The sequence below is a fragment of the Chenopodium quinoa genome, unplaced genomic scaffold, assembly GCF_001683475.1.
Source record: "Chenopodium quinoa cultivar QQ74 unplaced genomic scaffold, ASM168347v1, whole genome shotgun sequence".
NCBI lineage: Eukaryota > Viridiplantae > Streptophyta > Magnoliopsida > Caryophyllales > Amaranthaceae > Chenopodium > Chenopodium quinoa.
The window spans coordinates 2,845,538-2,869,272 of record NW_018744874.1 but is presented as its reverse complement, the minus strand read 5'-3'; the positions used below and the strand labels follow the sequence as shown (position 1 = coordinate 2,869,272).

The 23,735-nt window shown below is 33.6% G+C and overlaps 2 protein-coding genes and 1 pseudogene across 2 annotated transcripts; all 3 read left to right on the top strand.

The window, feature by feature from the left end:
• The first annotated feature begins 4,040 nt into the window (after positions 1–4,040).
• Positions 4,041–5,455, top strand: LOC110705206 (auxin-responsive protein SAUR21-like). The gene has a single exon (XM_021883064.1). It carries the CDS (start codon positions 5,117–5,119, stop codon positions 5,429–5,431), a length of 315 nt encoding a protein of 104 aa, XP_021738756.1. The 5' UTR covers positions 4,041–5,116; the 3' UTR covers positions 5,432–5,455.
• A 13,146-nt stretch (positions 5,456–18,601) lies between these two features.
• On the top strand, positions 18,602–20,352 carry LOC110705207 (annotated as a pseudogene).
• A 611-nt stretch (positions 20,353–20,963) lies between these two features.
• LOC110705209 (auxin-responsive protein SAUR22-like) lies at positions 20,964–22,200 on the top strand. The gene has a single exon (XM_021883065.1). The coding sequence runs from the start codon at positions 21,606–21,608 to the stop codon at positions 21,900–21,902; it is 297 nt and encodes a 98-aa protein (XP_021738757.1). The 5' UTR covers positions 20,964–21,605; the 3' UTR covers positions 21,903–22,200.
• Positions 22,201–23,735: the final 1,535 nt, after the last annotated feature.

The window sequence follows — 23,735 nt, the reverse complement described above, 5'->3', positions numbered from 1 at the left end:
AAAGGAGCTCAAGTGTTTCGATAAGTATGTTGTCATGATTTTGTAAAGTTGTATAAATAGCTCACCTAGATTTATTGGGTGAACATTTGGGATTTTTGTAAGCCTTAACACTTGACAAGTTGTTAAGTGTGGCGGTAATACCTTCGATTTAAGTGTATGCTTCCGCAATTTTATTTAAAGGTTGTTTATTTTTCCTTTAATTCTTATTTATTATTGGTTAGTAAATCGGGGGTGTTACAAAATCCTTTTCTAGGCATTTTCAAATTCAAGAGGATTGTAATATGCATCAGGGTTCTTAATAATAGGTATAAATATTATATAATTATAATGATTAAAAAGAGGACTTTCAATTTTTTAAAAAATAATTCCCAAATGTCATTCCATAATTCTAGTAAATAATATGTACAATCTTTTGGATTGGCTAGAAGGTCTTATCATTGCCACTACAATTGGTCTTGTATGGACCCGGTCTACAATAAATTATTGTAGACCCAAAATTTGACACTTTCAAATAATATAATCACATTTTGGGTGATATAATCACTTTTTTAGATGATATAATTATCTTTTTGTGAGTCATATTTTGATATCATATTAAACCATTTAATGAGATTATATAATTATCATTAGGATGATAAAATTTAAAAATCATCTTTTGAATGATGTAATTTACTATTTGATACTTTTTATAATGATAAATTCACTTTTTGAGTGATACATTTACATAATAGTTTCAAGATGATATAATCACTTTTGTAATAATATAATCACATTTTGTATGATATAATCACATTCGTATGGTATACTAGAAGGTTGGGTCTACAATAAGTTATTGTAGACCGGGTCTATTCTAGTCTTAATATTGCCCCCGACACGATAACATGCTCAGTAAACATGGGATTGCCTCATTGTGTGAAAAAACTCGTAGTTGGATTTCATTTCATATACTAGTTGGGAAGACGACGTTATTGACTTATTTCCATGTGCTGTGTCAGAAATCTTAGAATTGCTAATAATGTAAAGGACAACAAAAAGTATAATTTGCATGTCTTGGATATTTTTAACCTTACAGAATCACCCAAGTATAAGTACATAAGCCAATTGGTAAAAACTAGATTTTATTTCTTGCATATCAATGTTCTTCTATATATACACAGCAGTGTAGGCACATTACCCTACAAAATTTCTAAACATAAACATTGTAAATAGAACTTCACTGCCTTTACTCTGTTTCTAAATCTCTCTTGATTTTAACAAAATCACAAAGTACATGGGAAGCCATTCAGTGGGAATCTGCAAGTGTGCTAGGCAAGTCACCAAAAGGGGGCCAATATTTTCCCAACAATTGTCATGTCAAGAGAAGACATCAATTCCAGTTCCTAAAGGCCATTTTGCTGTCTATGTAGGAGAGGAAGAGAAAAAGCGGTTTGTAGTCCCCGTTTCATATCTGAGGAATCCTCTATTTCAAGAACTACTAAAGGAGGCTGAAGAAAAGTTCGGGTACGACCATGGGATGGGAAGGCTGACAGTTCCTTGCACTGAAAATTACTTCACCAATCTTATTTCTCAGTTAAATGACTTATGACTTATGGATCATGGTGAAAAAGTTTTCCTTTGAAGCTTCTGAATGTTACTTTGACTGCTTTTGTTTTCAACGGAAGCTGTATATCATAAAGAATTACCTATTTACACTTTTTGCTTATCAGGTATATAGATTTTGTAGCTGGTGTAATACAATGTAAAAGATTGGTTTCTAGTGTGAAAATTGAGTCCGTTCTTCTCCATAGCAATATAGTTTTGGGAGAGGGAGTAAGTGAGATTGTGACGCGGCCACTACTCCTAACCTATCACAACAGAGAGAAAAGTATCATCATATGCATAGCAAAGGTGCAACAACCAGCCTCATACCAAGTGGCATTATAACAGGCTATTCCACTCTAGATTTCTGAAGGATTAAGTCACTAAAACAGTGAGATAGCAGAAGGAAATTGAAGGTTATTGTATACTGGTCTTCTATTTACACAATCTAATCCTACTTCTGAGAGAAACTAAAAGTAGTTTACTTACATTTAATTACCCAAGAAAGCCCATGCAAATTTTCAAATCACATCTTCAAGCGAAGCAAAAGGTGTATGAAAATGGTATGTACTGGTTTTTATTCGAGAAACTGAAATGAAAAGATATGTGGTTCCACTAACTTATCTGAGCCCTTTTATGCTTGGACAAGCCGAAAATGAGCTTGCTTAGTCATTCCATGGCAGTATAGCAATTCCTTGCCCTGAGGAATCTTTTATCAGCATCATAAGACCATTGGAATCCCGTTGAAACATGAAGAGAAAATCAAAGGGGAGCCTCATGTCCTATAATTTTGGCAAGATAAACAACTGTTAGTATGGTACTATGTAAGCGACTTAGCAGAATACACATATACAGACATATGTATAGACTTCAAGGCTCTTCTAGATCCTCTTAGTATCAAATGAACAACAGTCAATGTTAAATGAATATTTCAACTCAAAATGTAGACAAATATAAAATTTCAATATGGGAAAAATCTAGTTATAATATGTGTAATACACTGCTTTGAGAATTCACTGCTTCATTTGGTTAAGAAGTTTTTCCTTTTTCATTTTCATTTTATTTAGGAGAAACTGTAGTAGTCAGAAATATTATCCAATCCAAAAGGTTTGACAAACTTTGATGATACAACTACAAAGGAAAAACTATTTGTTGCAGTGCCTATCATATTTTAGTATGTACCCACATGTACCTCGTCTCTGGGATGACTATATTTAGAGATATTGACAAACTTTTTGGGATAAATACAGTACAGTTCAGCAATTGCTTGAATTAATTAGAACCTGATTTACAAAGATGTTCAAAATTCAGCCATGGCTCAAACTATTTCACTAAATAAACAGAACAAAAACTTAAAAAAAAAAAAAAACAGATAAATTCATTTCTTATTGTGCAATAGGAAGCCAAGTCTAAAGCACCAATCGTTTGGAATTAATTACTCAAGGAATATTTCAATGATTTCAATTGAAAGTTTGTAGTGATTTTGATCAGCCTTCCTAAATAATGCTAGCTCAATAAATCCTATAATAAGTTTTATAGGCATTTTAAATATCTTTTATAAGTTGTCTTTATAAACTTCCCAGAAGTTCATAAATATATGTCATTTGAAAGTTAAGATATACTCGTCAAAAAAATGTAAGCCCTATCTATCTAGTATCTACTAGGACAATTACTATCCCAAACACGAACCTGGCTAGAAATGACCTGATTACCAAATCTAGTAGTATTCATGCTTTGCCCTTCTTTTCACTTCAAAAGGCATTTTAAATATCATTTGATGCAAAGGGTTTAATAGCACATTACCCATCTCTTTCCCTAAATATAAATGCTCCTTTAATCTTAATCTATGCAATATAACCATAAACTTCAAACATTTTGAACAAAGGGGGTAAAACCGTAAAATCATATCACATAACGATAGTTCTTAATTCTTAGCATCTTTTTTGAATTTAAGTAATGCTACTAATCTAGCTTATTCATCAGTCATAAATGTTTTCAGGGCACATTCAAAATCAAGGTCAAAAAAGAAAGTACTTTAGGAATTTAGAGAAATTATATCCCTAAGTCACTTTTATAAGCATACAGTTGGAAGGGTATGATACCAGCACATGCAATATATACAAAATTAGAAATTCACCATTCACACGAAAGTCAAATTCCATTAATAAACTTAATTATTAAGCTAAACAATCATTGAGCATGTTGGTGACATTAATAGACAGAGAATTCCAAAAGGATCATCCGCGTTGATTAGATACAACTCTTGAGCCTTTGCAACTGGAAACAAAAGTCCATCTCATATTATAGTAATAACGGCTATAATGCTAGTGTGATTTTGGCATATAAACTAGCCAGGGGATAAGCTATAATAATATACTATAATAGTGATAAAGTCTGCTCAGAAATTCCATGAGCATTTACATCTATTACATGACCAACATCAGCAAAAGCATTCTCGTCAAACTTGAAAATCGGTTTAATGATCTGTTATATTGGTCCAGGCTGGCTTTTTATTTTACAAGAGTAGCCAGATTCCTAGTAGGCTAATAATGCAAGGACATGAGGTACATCATTCACGCCTACTAATATTAATCATTAATGTTGATTTGATATGGAGAAACTATACCAAACAGCTTAAGGTTTTCACATTGCCACCACTTCCCACTCAAAAGTTTTTTATAGGACCATCTCAGATGGAAGATGACCTACCCCCAAAAAGTTTCTAAAGGAATTATATTATCAAAATTTTGTATTGAATAACAAATTAAGTGATATCACTAACAAGAACAATAAAGTCACCAAGTTCGATAATGAAGTATAAAACTCAATCTGACAGTTTGCCAAAAATTGGAAGAATTATAATCACTCCTTAGTTAATTTTTTTCAAAAAAACATCTCATCGAATACACAGTTTCTTTTGGAACTTATATCCTTCAAGAAATTCCATTCATCCTTTTACAAGTTAATATGTATATAGCAAAATGATTAAAAAAAGTTAATGAACATTAAAGCTGCCTAAGAAATACAAACCTAAAGCTGGACTAGTTAGTTCACGAAATGAACTGAAACATGCCTTCCTTTCGACTTACATGGTTAGACCTCAATTAACCTCGACCATTATTTGTTATCATACTATAGTAAAAACTAACAAATTGAAACAGTTATCATATAAAAGTAGTTTAAGCTAATCTAGGGACTATTGTTTCAAAGCATAACTAAAGACATACTTTAACAAGTGTGGTTAATTCTTGTGAAACATGAACTGCATATACTAACTAATAAGGCAATCATTCAAGGGATAAAGGCATACACACAAGCAATAAAAAAAAAAAAAATACTGCCAAATGAAGTCATGTGACTATTAAAAACGAGGTGGACCCATATCCATGAGTTTCCAAGCTGCCAAACTTAAGCTTGAGTTCCTATTCTCTCCTCTCTGTTCCCTCTATAAAATGCCTTTGAAACCCAAGAGCCTTATTTAAAGTACAAAGCAGCCAGCATTCAAAATATATTTTCCCTTACTCCTTACCTAAAAACAATGGCTTTCCAGTTTCCATCCATGATCTCAAACAGCAAACAAAAAATCAAATTGCACAAAAGACGAGGAGGAGTTCCAAAAGGTCACCTTGCAGTTTATGTGGGAGCTAACAAGGAAGGAAAAAAGCGATATGTGGTGCCTTTGTCGTACTTGAGATACCCTGCATTTCAAGACCTACTTGGCCTTGCTGAGGAAGAGTTTGGATTTCAACATCCCACTGGTGGCCTTACCATTCCCTGTGATGAAGAAACATTCATACATGTCATGAACTGTCAATTAAATTTTTTCCCTTCAATTTCTTGTGAAATACTATAGAATTTCAAAAATTAGAACTCTGAAGCTTACATATAATTCTTATTCATTTTTGCTCATTTCTGCTTGCCCTAGGATCAATTCAATATCACCACAATCAGATGGTATCTGTATATATATATACACAAGCTTATTTTCACAAATACATTGATAATCAGAAGTAACATATTTTTGTCAGAATAAAAAATAACATATTATTAATTGTTCCATGCTCTAATGGTGACTCTGTTTTCCCTTTTGATAGATGGTAGGCTACAGATATTCCTGAAAACTAATCTCCTGGAAAGAGATCTATCTTTTCTTGCTAAGTTATGACACTGTTTTACTTCATGCATACCAAAGAACATGCAAAAAATTTGATATAAAATATAAAAAGCAGATTTATCATTAAATTGGTCACTAAAGATAGTATAGATCCAAATTAACTAAATTTATTAGCCCAATAAAAAATCTATGGAGTATAACATAATAACATGTCTTAATTACACCAAGATCAAAAAATTCATATTTGACTATCATTAATGAACTACTATAGCTAACAATTTTGAAAAGTTACAATTTTGAACTTTTGGTGTCGATAACAAGGTGCAGTATATATCAAGACAATGGCTAATTGGTTATGCCACATTATACTACTTCCAAAACCCGTTACAAATATTACTTCGTCAACACAATATATCAGTTTGTATGATGAAGCGAGACTAATACCATCATTAATTACCAAATTTTCACTTGATACCAAAACCACTACTTTAAACCTGCTCCCTCACCTAATGTACAACACGTAGTTTAGATAATTTGCTCATACTCATTATATTACCTCAAACTCCCATGTCAAATCCTTAACATGCCAACAAGCCTATGGACACTTAACCCTTCAATTTGGCTTATAATCATGGCAGATTTACATAAAAAGACAAGTATAGAACATGGAAATGTATCTGAGTCTGTGTTCTAGAGACTTCCCTAGGCTTACATTTCTGTCAATCCAATGGGGGAAAAAAGTAAATCTAAAAAGAAGCTCTCCTGTTACTCTGGGCTCACAAGCCCCTTTCGTGCTCGGCCAGCATCCTCTTCATTAAGAGATGAGTGCACTCCACATGGGATCCAATGTCAAAAGACTCGGACAGTAAAACCAAGTCCAAATAACTAGGTAGCTAGACTGTCAAAAGAAAAGGTTAAGCTTGTAAGTTGGGTAATTTTGGGAACAGTCGAATTCAACTATCTTCTTTATTATTTCATTTTTGGTGTGACAATTTGGTTCACAAATAGAAAATTGCATTTTAAACCCAAAATTTTTGACTTATTTTAATCGGGGTTTCAGTTAGGATGACTATTTGCTTATGCCTCACATAATCAGTGGACAATGATCAAACTCAAATACATTTTGGATAACGATACATACATCATCACCTGGCTAAGAACATTTGCATTTCTAAATAAGCAATAATTTTTAGGTAATGCCAAAATTAGAAACTTTCTCATTTATCATTCCATATAAGAACAGAGAACAGTGTGGACTTTGGAGAAATCAATAATTAAATCATGATGGATCTAATTGTACAATTTTGAAGAACTATAAAACATAATTTGAGAAATCCTTCCACTATATTTAACAAAAAAAAAAATCAACATGAATGGAACAGAGTAGAATGAGGGGGATGACCCTCCAAATTTTATAACTTTGAACCATTAAAATTGAAAACCATAGATATGCCAATACTACGAGTAATATTTTAAGTACAAACTGATGCAACTACGCAAGAAAGACCATAGACCTTGAAAGCAATAATAGAAGTTAACTATAAGAAAAACGCCTTCTAATCATATAAATCCATAATGATTGGACCCAAGAGCATCTTCTTTTACAATATTAGCCAAGAAAGAGAGGATCCCGCGTTGATTAGGTATATGATCAATATTCTGATAGAAATAGAGTCGATCTCATGATTTAATTATTTGGGCAAATGGCAATGAAACTGGCAAAAGTGATGCCAATATTCTAATAGTTTTAATAAACTCCTTGACTAAGCTATATTCTTCTACTCCATTACAACTAACATCAAGAGTACAGCTAGCATCAGCAACCAAATGATTTTTTTTATATTTTTATATTTTATGAAGCACAACATTGTGAAGAAGGCAAGATAAAGTAGCGTTTAAGTCTATAAAAATTTACAATAAGGGGTCAATCTCATGATTACAGGATCTTGATATGAAAATGGCAGAACAGATACTAAAAAAATAGCTCACATCATAAAGAGATGAGAAACTCAATAATTACAGATTATATAAAATGATATTATCACTCTTTACAATGATACAGGAAATGGGTGAGCCACTATTGAGGCCAGGTTGGATCGTGCATGTGAGATGACATAATGCAAGGATATGAAGTCGGTGTTTCTATTGACTAAGAGCAAATATCAACTCAAAGACTTGCAGGGAATAATACATGTAATAATCAAATCCAACTGAAAGTACGGAGCTAGGGAATGCACAATTTCAAATGGTTCTCCGCGTACTGAATCTGAGGTTAAAAAGTATAGCTAATCAATTAATTTCCAAGTTTATAGGAATGAAAAAGCATTTCAATGTTCAGGTGTCTTCTTTGGGAAACCTATGGATCAGTTGGCAAATTACTGAATTTAGGTTCTATTTGGGCTCCAGCACATGAAACTTTTCCTGTATGTGACTTTTTGATGCAGTGCATAGTTGTTCTTTTTTTTCTTCTTTCTGATAGGGAGTGGTGTTTTAATAGACCCCTCAACTTGAAATTCTTAAATTCTTAGTTTGATGAAATTACTTTGCTTATCAATAAGTAAAAAAAAAAAAAAAAAATACTCCCTACATCCCATTTTATTCTCACACTTTTAATGTATGTCTGTCACAATCAACTAACACACTCCTTTTATGCCATAGACTCACTAATATTTTACTACCCTCTCTACCCACTACCAAAACATAAGGTCTTACTCTCCTCATTCAATTATAGATTCCTTCACTATTCCCATCACTTCTACTTTTCTTTTAAAATATACTCCCCTAAGGCACATCTTTAAATTTCTAAAAATGTAATAGATTGAAAATAAAAAATAAAAATTAAGCCAAATCTAGGAAGAATAAAGGATCCAACCTTAAATGTTTATGATGCTTATAGTAGTAAGTTTTTATATTCAAAAATCTAAACATTCACCAATAAAAGTCAAAGTGTAAAGAAATAAAAAGGAATGTAGAGAGTAATAGATAAACCAATAACTTCTCACCTAAAACTTTAAGCAAACTTTCACGTGTAAAATTGAGACAGGGAATAAGTTGTTTTAAGAGCAAAAAGTTCTAAAAATATGCAAGTTCTCTAACTATTTAATTCCCTCTTGGAGCCATTGCTTTCAGGGTTGACCAACCATGTGAGGTCATAAACATACTTAAGCAACCATTTATTAAGATTTTATTGGCACCAACCTTTCAATGATTTTTAAAATTCCATCTCCCCCTAACTATATATACCAATGAGAGGGTTAAACATTTCAAAACAATTTTTTGCTTCAGAGTGCTAGAGGAAAATCTTTTACAAAATCCTAAAATCATGGTTTTCAGAATCCCAGCCATGATCTCAAACACCAAACAGGTACTGAAATTACAAAATAAAAACCAAAAAAGAGTACCAAAGGGTCACCTCGCAGTTTATGTGGGAGACTGCAGCATGGAAATGAAGCGACATGTGGTGCCAATCTCATGCTTAAGCCATCCTGCATTTCAAGGTCTGCTTAACCTCGCCGAGGAAGAGTTTGGATTTCATCCTTTCACAGGAGGACTCACCATCCCCTGCAAAGAAGAAACCTTCTTTCATGTTATCAGATATCAAATGGAATCCTCATGAAAGTCAGTAGTGATTATTGAGCAAATTCTTCCCCAAAATTTTGATAGCAATAATATTAGCTTATTCTTAAAATTGTATCACTATATCTGTTCTATCTCATAAAAATCAGATCGCCATTTTGTAAATACATAATATAGTTCTTTATTTCTCACTATATCTTTGAGGAAACTACACTTATAATTAAAGCTAAAATCAAATAACTTTAAAATTCTCTGTAACCATTTGATTGCATTTCTTTTGAGATTCGGTACAAATAGCAGGACTAATTATACAAAACTGCGAAATGCCAAATTAATTTTGTTGTAAATATCAGTTCAAGTATTACAGAGTACACATAAACAAGAATCATAGTGGATGTGAAAAGTAATCTACATAACCAGTAGCTCTTCACTAATATTCTTCTCCCTAACACAAGAGAGCTTAGCTATTTATGATGGTTGATTTTCTCAGTTACCATATTTTCAGACTCAGAGAATAACTTCACATCACAGCAATAGCTTACAAATGTTTACAGAATAGAAGGCAATAAGGTTGGTCATTTTATCAGTACTCGTATGGGTATATATATATATATATATATATATATATATATATATATATAGCCATTTAAAATTTATAAACTTTCAAACCACTTTAGTTTGAAAATCCATTACAGAAAGTAAAAGAAAAACATCAAGCATTTATACTCGACTTGTATCCTTTGAGTTAGCATAGTCAAGAATCTAGTGTATCAGACATAATGTAAAAGTAAAACTATAGCACATAATCTAATAAGATGAACAGTGAAAAATTCAGATAACACTAGGCATGGCAAATTTAAGTTTGGCAATCAACAGCTTAAGATTCCACTTATCATAGAAAACTGTCAATTTGTATCCTTACAAACCCATAGAAAGAAAACAAATTTAGACAAAAATGGGTCACCAATCACCATTGTCAAATTGAACAAAATTTAAGCAAGGGATTGAATATCTAAACACTTCATAGCGCCTATTGCACACTATTTTCCTGTGAAGGAAACCGTCGGTATTAACCAGTTTTGGCCAAGAATTAAAGATATTATAGGATTCCATTGCACACTACAATCCCGTGCAGGTTATTATCAGCATCAGCCAATTCCTGATAAGGAGTAAGATTTCAAAGAAATGAAGCAACCTGCTGAATCATTCCAAGTTCCAATTGGCTGATTACTTTCCAGCTCCCAGCAAGGTTGATAGGAAAACTCAACAAAATGCTAATCCAGAGAGAGAGAGAGAGAGGGATAGTGGGAGGGGGAATACTAGTGATGCAAGCTGGTATAAGCCATGTGAGATGTATTGAGGTGGGTGGGGCCCTTACCTAATATTAATGATATTATATCATTTTGATCCCAAGTTTCATCAAGACCGTGTCGAAAATAATAGCACCAATCCTTATAAATAGAACACTAGCTAGGTCTTATCATTACACAATCCTCCATTAAAGCCTCATTCTCATCTCTAAAACTATCTCACTATTCTCTGTTCTCTAATCACTTGTATAACCATGATGAGGACCAGGCTGCCTTCGATCATCTCTAATGTGGGGCAAATCCTCAAATGAAATTCCCAACATGCCAAAAATCAGAAAGGAGTTCCAAAAGGACATATTGCAGTTTATGTGGGAGAAAATGAAATGAAGAGATATGTAGTTCCCCTTACTTTTCTAAGCCACCCTTCATTCCAAGATTTGCTAAGACATGCAGAAGAAGAGTATGGCTATCATCATCATATGGGTGGCCTAACCATTCCTTGCAAAGAGGAAGCCTTCATCAACATCACAAGTCAATTTCATTTACATTGAAGCATGAGGAATATATAGAAGGGCAATCCTCTGCTCAGTTTTGACTGTTTATATCTCCTTAGATTCATAGAATGTTAAGTATTTTCAAATTTAAGAAACTTGTACTCAAGTGTAAATACAGTAACATTTTGTTGACTTCACAGAAAAATAATCAAGAAAGCTGCACATTTCTCCACCTTTATTAAAAATGTCTTCCCTTTTCTTTATTCCAAAATAATGTACTCACCGAGAAGGGGAATCTCAAACAAAAAAAGATTACACCCAAGGTTCTTAAAAACATATAACGCAAAGCTACACAATTAAAGTTGAAAACCAGATTTCAGGAGATGCACAAAATACAGATTGCATTTCCAACAAGCCGTTCCAAATCCTAATTACTTGAACAAGAGAGCAATCAAAAAGCGAATAGCTACAACATGGCAATGAAAACATTTAACTTTGGCCATTATCCCCTTCATCTTCCAATATATAATCCAAATTATCGTAATTTGATATTTTCTCAAGTATTCCTACAGGCCTACAGGAAGAATCAGGAAGGAGATCTTAGCATTACGAGAGGAGAGCTGCCCACCCAATTTGGGCCAACGGATCTAATAGAAATAACAGACTCCTAATCATCTTTAAGCTAAGCTAAAGTAAAAATGAAAGAGAAAAAAATATAAGATGAGGCCTAAGGCCTGAGAAGGTTATGATCTCAAATTTCTCCAACAGCAATCCTAGGTTATCACATGTATTACTAAAGAAAGAAACATTTTTTCCATTATTAAGAGCAGATGTTTGTGATGGACCATGGTCAACCACCATTGGTGTACACGAGGCGCGGAAAACGGCAGCAGCAACAGCCTAGGGAAGGCATTTCTTTGCTACAAGACAAGGGCAATTAAGAAAAGGGGAAGGAAGAAGGGCAAGCAACTTTAGTTATGTTTATTAATGTTTCTTTCCATTTTAGTAAACTAGTCACATGTACTCTCTACGGTCAATATTGACCATTAGTATAAGAATGATAGAATGGAGTAGGAGAAGGGTATCCAGAAATTTGAAAGGCAAACACAAGAGAGTGGCTACCTAAAGTGGCTTAGAGATTTGTAGCCTCAAGCTACTAAACTATCCTTTGTAACCTTTTGGCTCAATTATAAGAAAAATCAGTCCTTCTTCCGTTAATTGAATCCTTTTAGTATAACAACAATTACAATTCATTACAATCGATCCTAGTCTATTACAATGTTACCATGTTTCTCTGTACTATAAGAGGAAGAAATAAATTGCTGTTATCGAGAGCAGATATTGAAATATTTCTCTAAAAAAAGCATTAGATAATTTTGCCAACAATGTTATGAAGATTAATATTGGCCACTCCATGCACCATGTATGGCAATATCACCAAACAAATAAACAATAAACCAGAGGATCCTCAAGGGCTGTTTAGAAGAAAAACCAGTTATACTATAGCAGTAAGATAAGAAATAATCGGAACCCTTGAAATTGGTTCGTTCAAAAATAGAATTTCAATCCCAAAATACCATGAATAATCTAACATTTATAACATTGTCCCAATAAGAAAAACTTGTAATAAAATTTTACGTCCATCTAATTATTGCAACAATCTCCTTTTATAGTGTATTTGGATCAAAGGAAATGGGGGAGGGGGGGGAGAAGGGAAAGGAAATTGAGGGATGGAGTATCTTTCATTTGAATAATAGATGAGGAAGGAAGGAAGGCAATTTGAGGGGAGAGAATTGGAGAGATTAAATGGTAAGAAATTGACCTCTCCAAAAAGAAAACTCATCATCATCCCCCCCCCCTACTCTTCCCTTCTTTTCTTCTCCTTTCTTTACCTCACTGTTAATATTAAATGGACATTTCATATTTATTGCAACAATTTTCCTTTGGCAAACATTTCACACCTAAAGTTACAACCTTTTCCTAGTTATTAAATTGCCTTTATCTCTCCTCCTTTCAATTGTGGCAATAGATACACAATAATGAATAAAGGAAGTATAAGTGAAGCTTCCTAAAATTATATAAGTAGATCTAATTTGCACCACTTTCCAATGTACGGAAGTTATCATATTCTATAGACTGGAAAGACTTCCTAAGTATTCCGTATTTTATTCATGTCTGAGGAATCTGAACGTACGGCAGTTACAGGAAATTAAGGGTAGTGCACATGTGAAAGGGGAAAAAAAAACTGTCAATAAATGGCAATGAATACAAGATGAAAGAAAGCCAACAGCCATGTGGGGTTAGTAACATAGGCGGTATATTCCAAGTTGCCTTATCTTCATTTCTTAAAGGAGCTCCACAGTGTCAGTGCATATGGTAATCAACAAATCACTATCCACCTCTTAAACAACAATAACCAGACTTGCAAGTTTCAAGCATCAAAAACTAGATGATTACAAACTCATACTCATATATATAGGAATTTGAACAGTTTAGGTACCTGAGATTAGTCAAAACTCCACTTTGGAGGCCTGGATTATATGAATCACTTTGAATACCCTAATTGAAAATTTGTTTCATTCGGGTACTTGTAGGCTTGTAGACAATATTCCACTTAGGTTTCATCTACAATGTAAACCATTTTTCAAATTTTTAAGTTTGGAGCTATAGTACTTGGACTCTTCATTTTACCTCTCAAGTACCTGTATCGCGGACCATCGACCCTTGGACATGGTATGATATTTAGACACTTCATTTTAGTTCAAAATAGTAGATTTTTTTCCAAAAAATAGCCGAGTCGGGCACTTGAACAGGTACCCGAGTCGGACATGGGTACCCGAGTCTGAGTAACATAGGTTTGGAGGACATCACTATGGCCTAATCCTCTTCACCTCTCTTTTAATAAGAATAATTATAGCCATCACTTTCTACTCATAAATAACCACTAGATCAATTCTAAACATGTATGAGCCATTGATGAATGAAATGTTACAAATCAATATACATAAACTCTATTCTCTTCACCTTATTCAATTACTATTCAATTGAAATAATTTCAATTTAGTAGCCATAGATAATTAGATCCAAAGTGAAACCAAACCCTAGGTTGAGTTGATTGTTTGATGTCAACAACTTTAGCTTTCATTCCAAAAAAAAGCCTTCCATGAAAACAAAGTCATTTTCTAATTTTGCTCGCACTAAGGAAACCAATAACCAGGGCCTAATCGTTTATATATGAAAATATCTTTCAATGTAAAAAATAAAAAAAATAAAAAAAAAAATAAAAAAAAAAAAAAACTCAAAGAACTAGATAACTTCCTTAAGTCCTTCCTCGAAGAACCTCACTAATGCAATCAACTACCAAACAAGGAAAAAATAAACTTAAGTCTAACACAGGCTACACAGCCCATAATACTTTTTTGACCATCATTTCTTGAAAGAGACTATATATCAGAATTCCATACAATGAACTTCAGAATGAGCAACCTAGGTTTGTATTTGGTAACACAAGCATATCATTATTCAAGGACACAGGCATATTTCAATGGCTCTACAGCATTAACAAGACTACTATTTCAGCCCTTTATAGTTTATACTCAAGTCAGATTCATCAAAATGACAAAGTCAACAATACGATGCATTAGTCATGTCACTTGTCAAATGTCAAAGATTAAATGATAACATAGCATCTCTTAAGACTAACTAATAAAAATTTCAGACAATGAACGATGTAATTAGTTTATTTAGAAATAACAACTTGAAGTTTGGCTTACAGATTATGGTAAACATACTAAACAATGGTCCCAACAAAATCAATAAATGTCCTTACATACCCATGGAAAGAAAGCAGGTACAGAAAGTGGTTACCTTTATAGAACTGAGCAATGTTTATGCAAAGAATGTAGATGTAAAAGACATTATATGAGCCTATTGCACACTACTTGGCTATTTGCCTCTGTTGGTGATCCAACAGCATCAGTCAATATCAACCAAGATATAAGATTCTCACATGGGTCTATCGTACACTATTGTCTGGTGTAGGTGACAATCAGCATCAGCCAATTTCAGCTAAGAAATAAGATTTCACAGGCATGTAGTAATCTGTAAATCTTTCAGGCCCCAACTGGATGATTACCACCCAGCAAGGTTGGAAGAGAAATTCCACTAAACACTGGTCCAGAGGGACATAGGTACTAGTGATGTACGCTAACAAAAGCCATGTGAGCTGTAATAAGGTGGGTCCTTTTTATAATACTAAATTGCCAAAAAGTTTTGTAGATCCCTAGAGAAAATAATAGATTTATAGGAATCCCATCCTTATAAATAGGAAAGGGCACTGGCTCAATCTTTAAACAACACAGCCTTCCATCAAAACCTCCATTCAGAAATCTCATCTCTTAATTCTTTCTCAAAGTTTTTCAACAGTTCAATACTTAGTCTCTCACCTTCTCTTATCACTTGTATAACAATGATGAGGACAAGGCTGCCTTCCATTTTCTCTAATGCCAGGCAAATTCTCAAATTACAGTCTCATCATACCAAAAATCAGAAAGAAGTTCCAAAAGGGCACATTGCAGTTTATGTTGGAGAAAGTGTAATGACAAGATATGTGGTTCCACTAACTTATTTGAGCCATCCTACATTCCAAGACTTGCTCAGACATGCCGAAGAAGAATTTGGCTACAATCACCGTATGGGTGGGCTAACAATTCCTTGCAATGAGGAAGCATTCATCAACATCACAAGACAGCTGAATTCACATTGAAACATAGAGGACAAATGAAAAGGCAATCCTATGCCCAATTTATACATTTTATTTTCTCTTAGTTTCATAGTTTTTTAGGCCTTTTTAGAGAATCAACTTATAATTAGTATAAATACATAATTTTGATTAATCAAGTAAAACTGCACAGTTGCCAGCTTTCAAAAATTTATTCCCTTCACTTTATTGCAAAATACTATACTCAGCAATCATCAACAAAAGAAAATAAAGCTACATTATAGAGTCGGAAATTAAACTTGGGAGATGTATGCTGATTGCATTTAATATAATTGATAAGATCATCAATCAGATAGGGCAGGACAGAGAGTTTGCATCAGGAGCGGAAAGCTACCTTCCCAGATTGAACCTTCAAATCCCTGAGATGACAATATTAGAGTCCTTTTTTCTGGAAACTAAGTCTAGTGTCTCTCAGGGAAGCCATCCCCACTAAGGCTATGGGATTTAACCCCTTCAAAAAAGGATTTTAGCCATTAAAACCAGCACTGACTAGGTATATATTTATACACTGCTTACTTATGTAAAAAGTTATAAATTTTTGGATCTCCAGATCTAATAGAAATTTGAGGTTTAAGCACTAAGGTGCTATAGGATAGTTACATGCTGAGAGCAATTCTAGGGTGTAAGAAACAATTGGCTAAGATAAACAGACTGACACTTAACATTTACATCAGATGTTACACAAATTTTCTATGGTTCTACACTTCTTCTACCAAACAATGTATACAAAATTCGCCAACCATGTTAAAGAGACAAAATTGGTCCCAAACTCACCCTCTTCCTCAACACCATTATCAAATACCAGAGGATTCCAGGATTGGTTAGGCAGAATTTCACATATCGGTGGGTTGAAAAAATTGTTACAAAAGAAAGTCATGTATTTAGCAATAAAATTATTGAAAACTAGCACAACACTGGAAAAAGTTTTAAAGGTTCAATTTACTCAATGATCATTGCCATTGGGTTTGAAATCATCAAAAGCATGCCTGTTATAGCCCAAATGAAAACAAATAATCAATTTTATACATCAATCATACGAGTTCCCTCAATTGAAAATAATAGTCATAAATTCATAATGTCCCAACTCCTTATGATTAAGAATTCACCATCAATTAACAAAAGAAGCAATTTCGGTACCAAGTGCTAACATATAGGTGAGTTAACTTTCTTTCAGTTGCACATAAAATATGTTAGCACAAAAAAATAATAAATTAATTATTATTATTAATTTATAAAAAAAAAAAAAAAAAAGAGAGAGAGAGAGAGAGAAGAGAAGGAAAAGCCATACAGGCTGATAATAGAATTTCAAAAACTTAAGTATCAAAAACTTAAGTATGATGCTTCTTACGGTTGCATTTAGATAGGTCTGTTTTGTACCACTTCCCAATGTACGGTAGTAATCATTTCCTAGAAATCAGAAAGCCTTCTAGATATTATATTCACTTCTTAGACAAATTTATGAATTTCAAGGTTGCATGTAAAGGCAATAAAATAACAAGTAAACAAAGTCATCAATTAAGTTGCACAAGAACACATACAAAAGCAGGTATGGACACACAACAGATTTGTTACTCACTAGTTTAAATAATAGAGGTTACGGATACGGCGAAGTTAATACTACGAAGTGTTAAAGTATATAATATATTAAAAATGAGGGATGTTATGACATATTTATATTTAATATAAATAAATGAAAAACCATTTAAAAATTGAAGATAAAATAAATTAACACAAACAAAACTATACTTTTCCGTAAGATATTATTGTTTAAGAAAATACACGATACCCATTACATATATCGTACCCATACCCAATAGAGCGTACGGCAAGGAAGTGAAGTACCCATGCTTTATAGGCCATCAGTCCGTGGGGTGAGTATTGATTATAGAGATTATAGTTTTTTTTCCAAGTTGCCTTGTATTAGTTACTTGAAGGAGCTCTAGTGTAAGGAGTATTTGTATGCTTAATAACTTCACTTTCACGTAAGGATCAGTCAGACTTGAAGTTTCAAACACCTTAACAAAATCCTTCCAATTTTCCTAGTACTAACTACTAAAACAACAGTCTTACTATATTTACAGTTTATTTCGCATTAGAATACAGAGTCATGTTCATGGTATTAAATCCTGACCACATAACCGCATAGCCAAAAAATTGTAAGGGTTTTGTGCTTACTGCGACCAAGATATCAGGCCACAACCCATCCACAAAAGTGGCTTCTTGACCGTTAACTTGATCAAGATCACAACCCAGCTCAAAAATAAGATATTTATGAAGACCAAATGTTTCAATTCTGGGTAGGTGAACACTAATGCTAAGGTATGGATTTCCTAAATCTAGCATCAGCATCAACCAAAATCAACTGAGAAACACATGAGCCTGTTGCATGGGCCTGTTGTCTAGTATAGATTACTATCAGCAATTCTGCTCAGCCAATGTCACCATAAATAATTTTTAGACATGAAGTAATATGCTAAATCTTACAGATCCCAATTGGATTAATGACTTCCAAACAAGGTTGGAAGTCTGGTATGAAAATCAAACTAAAGGCTGGTCCAGAGAGAAAGAGGAGGGGCTCTGCTAATGTTATTTAAAATAAGCCATGTGAACTTTAATAAGGTGGGTCCCTATAGTCATTTGTCAAACCAAGTTGCCTAGACTTCTGCTAAACCGCATAGCAAATTCAGGATCCACATCCTTATAAATAAGATACTATCTTAACTTTGCATCAACACAATCCACCAACAAAGGTACCTCCAGCAAAATTCTGATCTCTAACTCTTTACTTTCAGTAAGCCCATCCTCTTTACTTTCTCAAGTTAGTAACTCATTTGTGTAACCATGATGAGAATAAGGTTTCCTTCAATTATCTCTAATGCCAAGCACATACTCAAATCACATTCTCATAATGCCAAAAATCAAAAGGAAGTTCCAAAAGGGTATGTTGCAGTTTATGTAGGGGAAAGTGAAATGAAGAGATATGTAGTCCCACTTACTTATCTAAGCCAACCTTGTTTCCTAGACTTGCTTAGACATGCAGAGGAAGAGTACGGCTAAAATCATCCTATGGGTGGGCTAACAATTCCATGCAATGAGGAAGCCTTAATTAACATCACCAGTCGATTTAACATTGAAGCATGACGGATACATAGAAGGCAGTCCTCAGCACAGTTTTGACAGTTTCCTTTTTATTAGATTTATAGTTTATTAGGTTTATTCAGAGGCAGAGAGCCAGAGACTTGTAATCAGTGTATATATATCACTTTTTAACTCCATAATCAAAATTATGCACAAATTTGTGCTTTTTCAGAATTTCTTCTCTTCAATGTGTTGCAACATAGTATGCTCACCAAAAAGGGTATCTTAATCAGAAAATATTACTACCATTTTTAGAAAATGCAAGCCTTAAACTTGAAATTATAAACCAAGTTTAGGAGATGCAAATATTATTAGTAGCATTCAAGTAGTTGTAGACCTTGTAGTTCTATTTTTGCTTAAGAAAATTCCACAAGATAGAGCAAGAAACAAATTTTGGCATTTTGCTTTATGTGAAGAGAGCCACGCTTCCTATTTTGAACCTCCAGGTCTAATAGCAATTTGGAATTCCAGTAATTCTGATCCTATAAATATATAAATGTATGTTAAAAATGGTATGATCTTCAACCTCCTCTAACAAAGCTCTTTAGGCCTACGACAATACTGTTGAAAGAAAGAATCAGATACTTATTACTACCAGCATATGTTACAGTCTTTCGGAACTTTCTGACTAGCAAGTTGTAACATTAAATCATCAACCAAGTTAGAGAGATAAGCATTGGTCCCTTAAGCTTAAGCATCTATTGAATACTGTAACTACGTTATTCAGATAATGAAATTTCAGAGGCAATTATTTATCCACCAAGGAGGAAGAAAAAAAAAAAAAAAAAAAAAAAAAGAGGTTACATATCACTTATCTGAAGAAAATCTACTAATCATTCACAATAATCTAAGCAATTGTGGTATCTCCTTAATCTGACCAGCATTCCTCTAGAGGAAAATTCACAATAATGTCAATATTAATGGGTATAACATAAAGGCAAGAAAATAAGAACTGACTTGTACAACTTATTTGGAAGCAAATGCTACAGCATGCTCCAAAGGAAGGGGTGAGAGCAGCAGGGTGCAAGAACGTGACAAATCCAGGGAAGATCAAAATTAAGGAAAGTATTAATCTCCTAATAATGTCAGAAGACAGGCCACAAGCAATGAGAGCGCAGGAAGCCCAAGCATGGAAAATCCAAGAATTGAACTTGCAATGATGACAGAGAACCCTACAGATTAACTCCGTTCCATTGAACCTCCCAAAATGAGCAAACCTTAGCTTGAAAGACTCCACTACCTTAGCCCATAACAACACCGAGTAAGTGACTATTTGCAACAATGCTTACTAAAAAAATGCAATAGAGATGTTGGCTGTTTGCTTGTGTTCTTTGGGCGTCAAATTGGCTTTTCTACATAGAAAATGATGCAAGATATAAAATATCCATACATCCATAATTGTCAACTTATCATGATCCTCAAATGAGTCAAATCAGCAGAACTTGCTTAGGTAGTTTTGGCTCCAAATTGGCTTATTAATATAACAAATGGTGCAACTATGTAAAGTACTCATACATGATCACGTCTGTTATTGTCAAATTATCATTATCCTCAAATCAGCATGCTCAACATCATCCAGAGGTTGAATTATAAACCTTCAATTTTTATTTCTTATAATTCACTTACTAAAGTTTCAGGACATGTCAATATAAGACGATGAGTTCGTACATGAAAGTCTACTAAGAGATACATACTAGGTTGTAAAATAAGCCGAAATACCATACCTAGCACAAAGACTCAGACATGAGCTTTCATACCAAAAATGCAACACAAAGAGATTGCTCTAAAAAAATGGTTTCCCATGACTTCAAAACAGATAGAAAAAACAACCGTAGAGTAAGCTATCCCTAGTTATCTAGCACACTAGTAGTTTTATTGAAACAGACACATAATCATACAGACTGATGAAAATGTATCATACAAAACATGTGATTAAGGTATGGTTTGCATTTTGATTGTCAATTTTCTTATAAATGAAAGCAAAATTTGATAGGCAATGAGACAAACAAATAGTCTTCCAAATACTTCAGTATGGAGCTACCAACAATTTACTTCTACTTTTCATTTGGGAAGAGAAGCTTCCTACAAGGTTACCACTGCATTCAGATTTCAGATAAAAAAGCTGTGAACCACTTTCCCATGTATGTTAGCTGTCATTTGACTCATTTTCAAATTCCAAGATATAAGAAATCTTTCCAGGTATTTTTTTTCATCCTTTAAATGTACGGAAGTTTCATAAGTTCCAAGGGCACATGTAAGGGCAATAATTAAAACCATAGGCACTGAAAAGAGTCATCAGCCATGTGCGTACGGAGAAGGGAGGTGGGTTCATTTCTTTAAAATTCCAAGTTGACAATATTCCAGTTGGAAGAACCTCCAGAGTGCCAGTGAATATAATTTCACTTCTCCATCTCCCTATAAATACCAATCACTAAACCCAGGTATCAAACTCCTTCATGTACTACTACAGCACTTACAGTTTTCACTTTCTCATTTACTTCCATTAAGAAGTCAGGTTTCTTTCACTAACTCCTAATAGTCCTAAATTGGGATTTCACTCTCATATTCTTCCATTAAAGAGTCAGTTTCTTTCAGCAACTCCTAAATCTACCAACATGATTTTTCGGTTGTCTTCTATGATTGCACACACCAAAGAAATTGTATTAAAGAGGCATAACAAAATTCAGGGTGGAGTTCCAAAGGGTCACCTTGCTGTATACGTGGGATACTATAGTGAGGGCAAGAAACGGTACGTGGTGCCTTTATCTTGCTTGAATAATCCTGCATTTCAAGCACTGCTTAGCCTTGCTGAGGAAGAGTTTGGCTACAGTCATCCCACTGGTGGACTCACCATTCCCTGCGATGAAGAAACATTCATCCATTTAGTTACCTATCAATTTTATTCACTGTGAACATGTGAAGGTTGACAATAGGATAACAAGCCTACACCATATTAACATTAAATTTCTTCATCATCATTTTTGTTTGGTTCTTGATAATTTCTTGATATCAAGCTAATATCATGAGAACCAAATTGCACAAGTGTATATACAAAACTCTTTTTCCACTCTATCTCATTGAGTGGACTTCTTTTTGGTAGTTACTTAACAAATCCATAATTTGTGTAATCATTGTCATATTGTTTTGGCAAGCAGCCTTTATTATAAACAAGATTAATTGCATGTTTTGAGTGACTTATGTTGAAACTCCTATATCCATGAAAAAAGAATTCTTCGCATTTATATAAAAAATAGATAAAACAGCTAGATTTTGCACTCAAGTCAAGAGTTAAAGGCTTATAAATCATCTTTCAAAGAAAAAAATAAGGCTTATAAATTATAATGACAACTGTAATCAACAACCATTAATTAGAAGCGTCGCTAAGTGGGATTGTCTAACAAAATTATGTTTCCAGGATTTAAGGAAGAGAGATAACCAGCAATATACACTAATAGTCAAAGATCATCACAGCTTCAAATGTGAAATAAAAACCCCTAATATATCCTTTCTACCAAGATGAGAATGCAGGTGCAAGTGCAACATCTTTTCTATATCCATTCTACAATAATTAATGAGACGAGCGATTGCAGAACGGTAACATTAATACATGCAACAGCAGAGAAACTTGTACTGGTGCACAATAACCTTACATTTTTTTATTGTTAAAAACAGACTAACATTTAGTCATCCTTATTTTCATTGAGATTCACCCATATGTAAATGAATTAAAATAATCAGTTCACTAAAAGATAGCTGATGGGAAATATATGTACCATAAACAACTGGTATCAAGAGTCTCAACTGATTATATATATTACATATAATAAGCATGCCACCGTAGAACAAACACGGTTTACCACCTAATATAGCTACTTTGTCATGTCTGAAACTTAGTTCAGACAGAGCATAGTCAAAAGTCATCTTTAGGACAAAAAAACAGCCTAAAATGCTGGTCAGTCGAAATAATCAAGATTTTTGCTCATACAGTTTTTAATCCTAACAAGTAAATCCATTGATTTTACACTATTTTCAGATAACAATAGCAACCTGAAATGCTGATTGGCTGATCTTTGTTCTACTTGGAACAAGTAAATTCGTTGTTTTGCAAGGCCCACAAGCTACAAAGAAAAACATTAATTTTAATTCGCTACATATAGCATTTCCAACAAAATATTACCCCTATTTCTAAAAATAAAATAAAGTCGAGATAATTATTCTCTTAAGCCTAATACATGTGGCTCAAAGAAACAGGACCACAACCTAATCAAACGTCAAACACGAGGGGTGAGTGACAATTGCGGATCACATTGTTCATTCTTGCAATCTTGCTACTAGAGACCCTTCACATGGCCTGTTTTCCTTCATTTTCTTCGGTTACAACGACCGGTTACATAGTATATGGCCTTCTAAGTACCCAAGTTCGTACAATCAAATAAAATAGATCACATAAATCTAACAAAAGGACTAATTAGAAAACGAAAGTCCATTGAATGCTCACTTGAATATTGAACAATAACCTCCAAAACCATAGTAACATGTAGGGACAAAACAACCAACAAAAACCACTCCTAGTGATTGGTGTATGAAAAATGAAGCTTTAACAAAGGTGGGTCACACTCAATATGCAAAATTTGTCAATTGTTAACAAAATTCTAAACACAATATTATTCAAAATCAGTAAATATAAAAAAGTAAAACTAACCTTGCAATATTCCAAATCCAGCAGCTTCAAACCCTGAATTTCC

Coding starts and splice junctions, on each gene's coding strand:
- LOC110705206 (XM_021883064.1), top strand. CDS start 5,117: ATGGCTTTCCAGTTTCCATCCATGATCTCAAACAGCAAACAAAAAATC.
- LOC110705209 (XM_021883065.1), top strand. CDS start 21,606: ATGATTTTTCGGTTGTCTTCTATGATTGCACACACCAAAGAAATTGTA.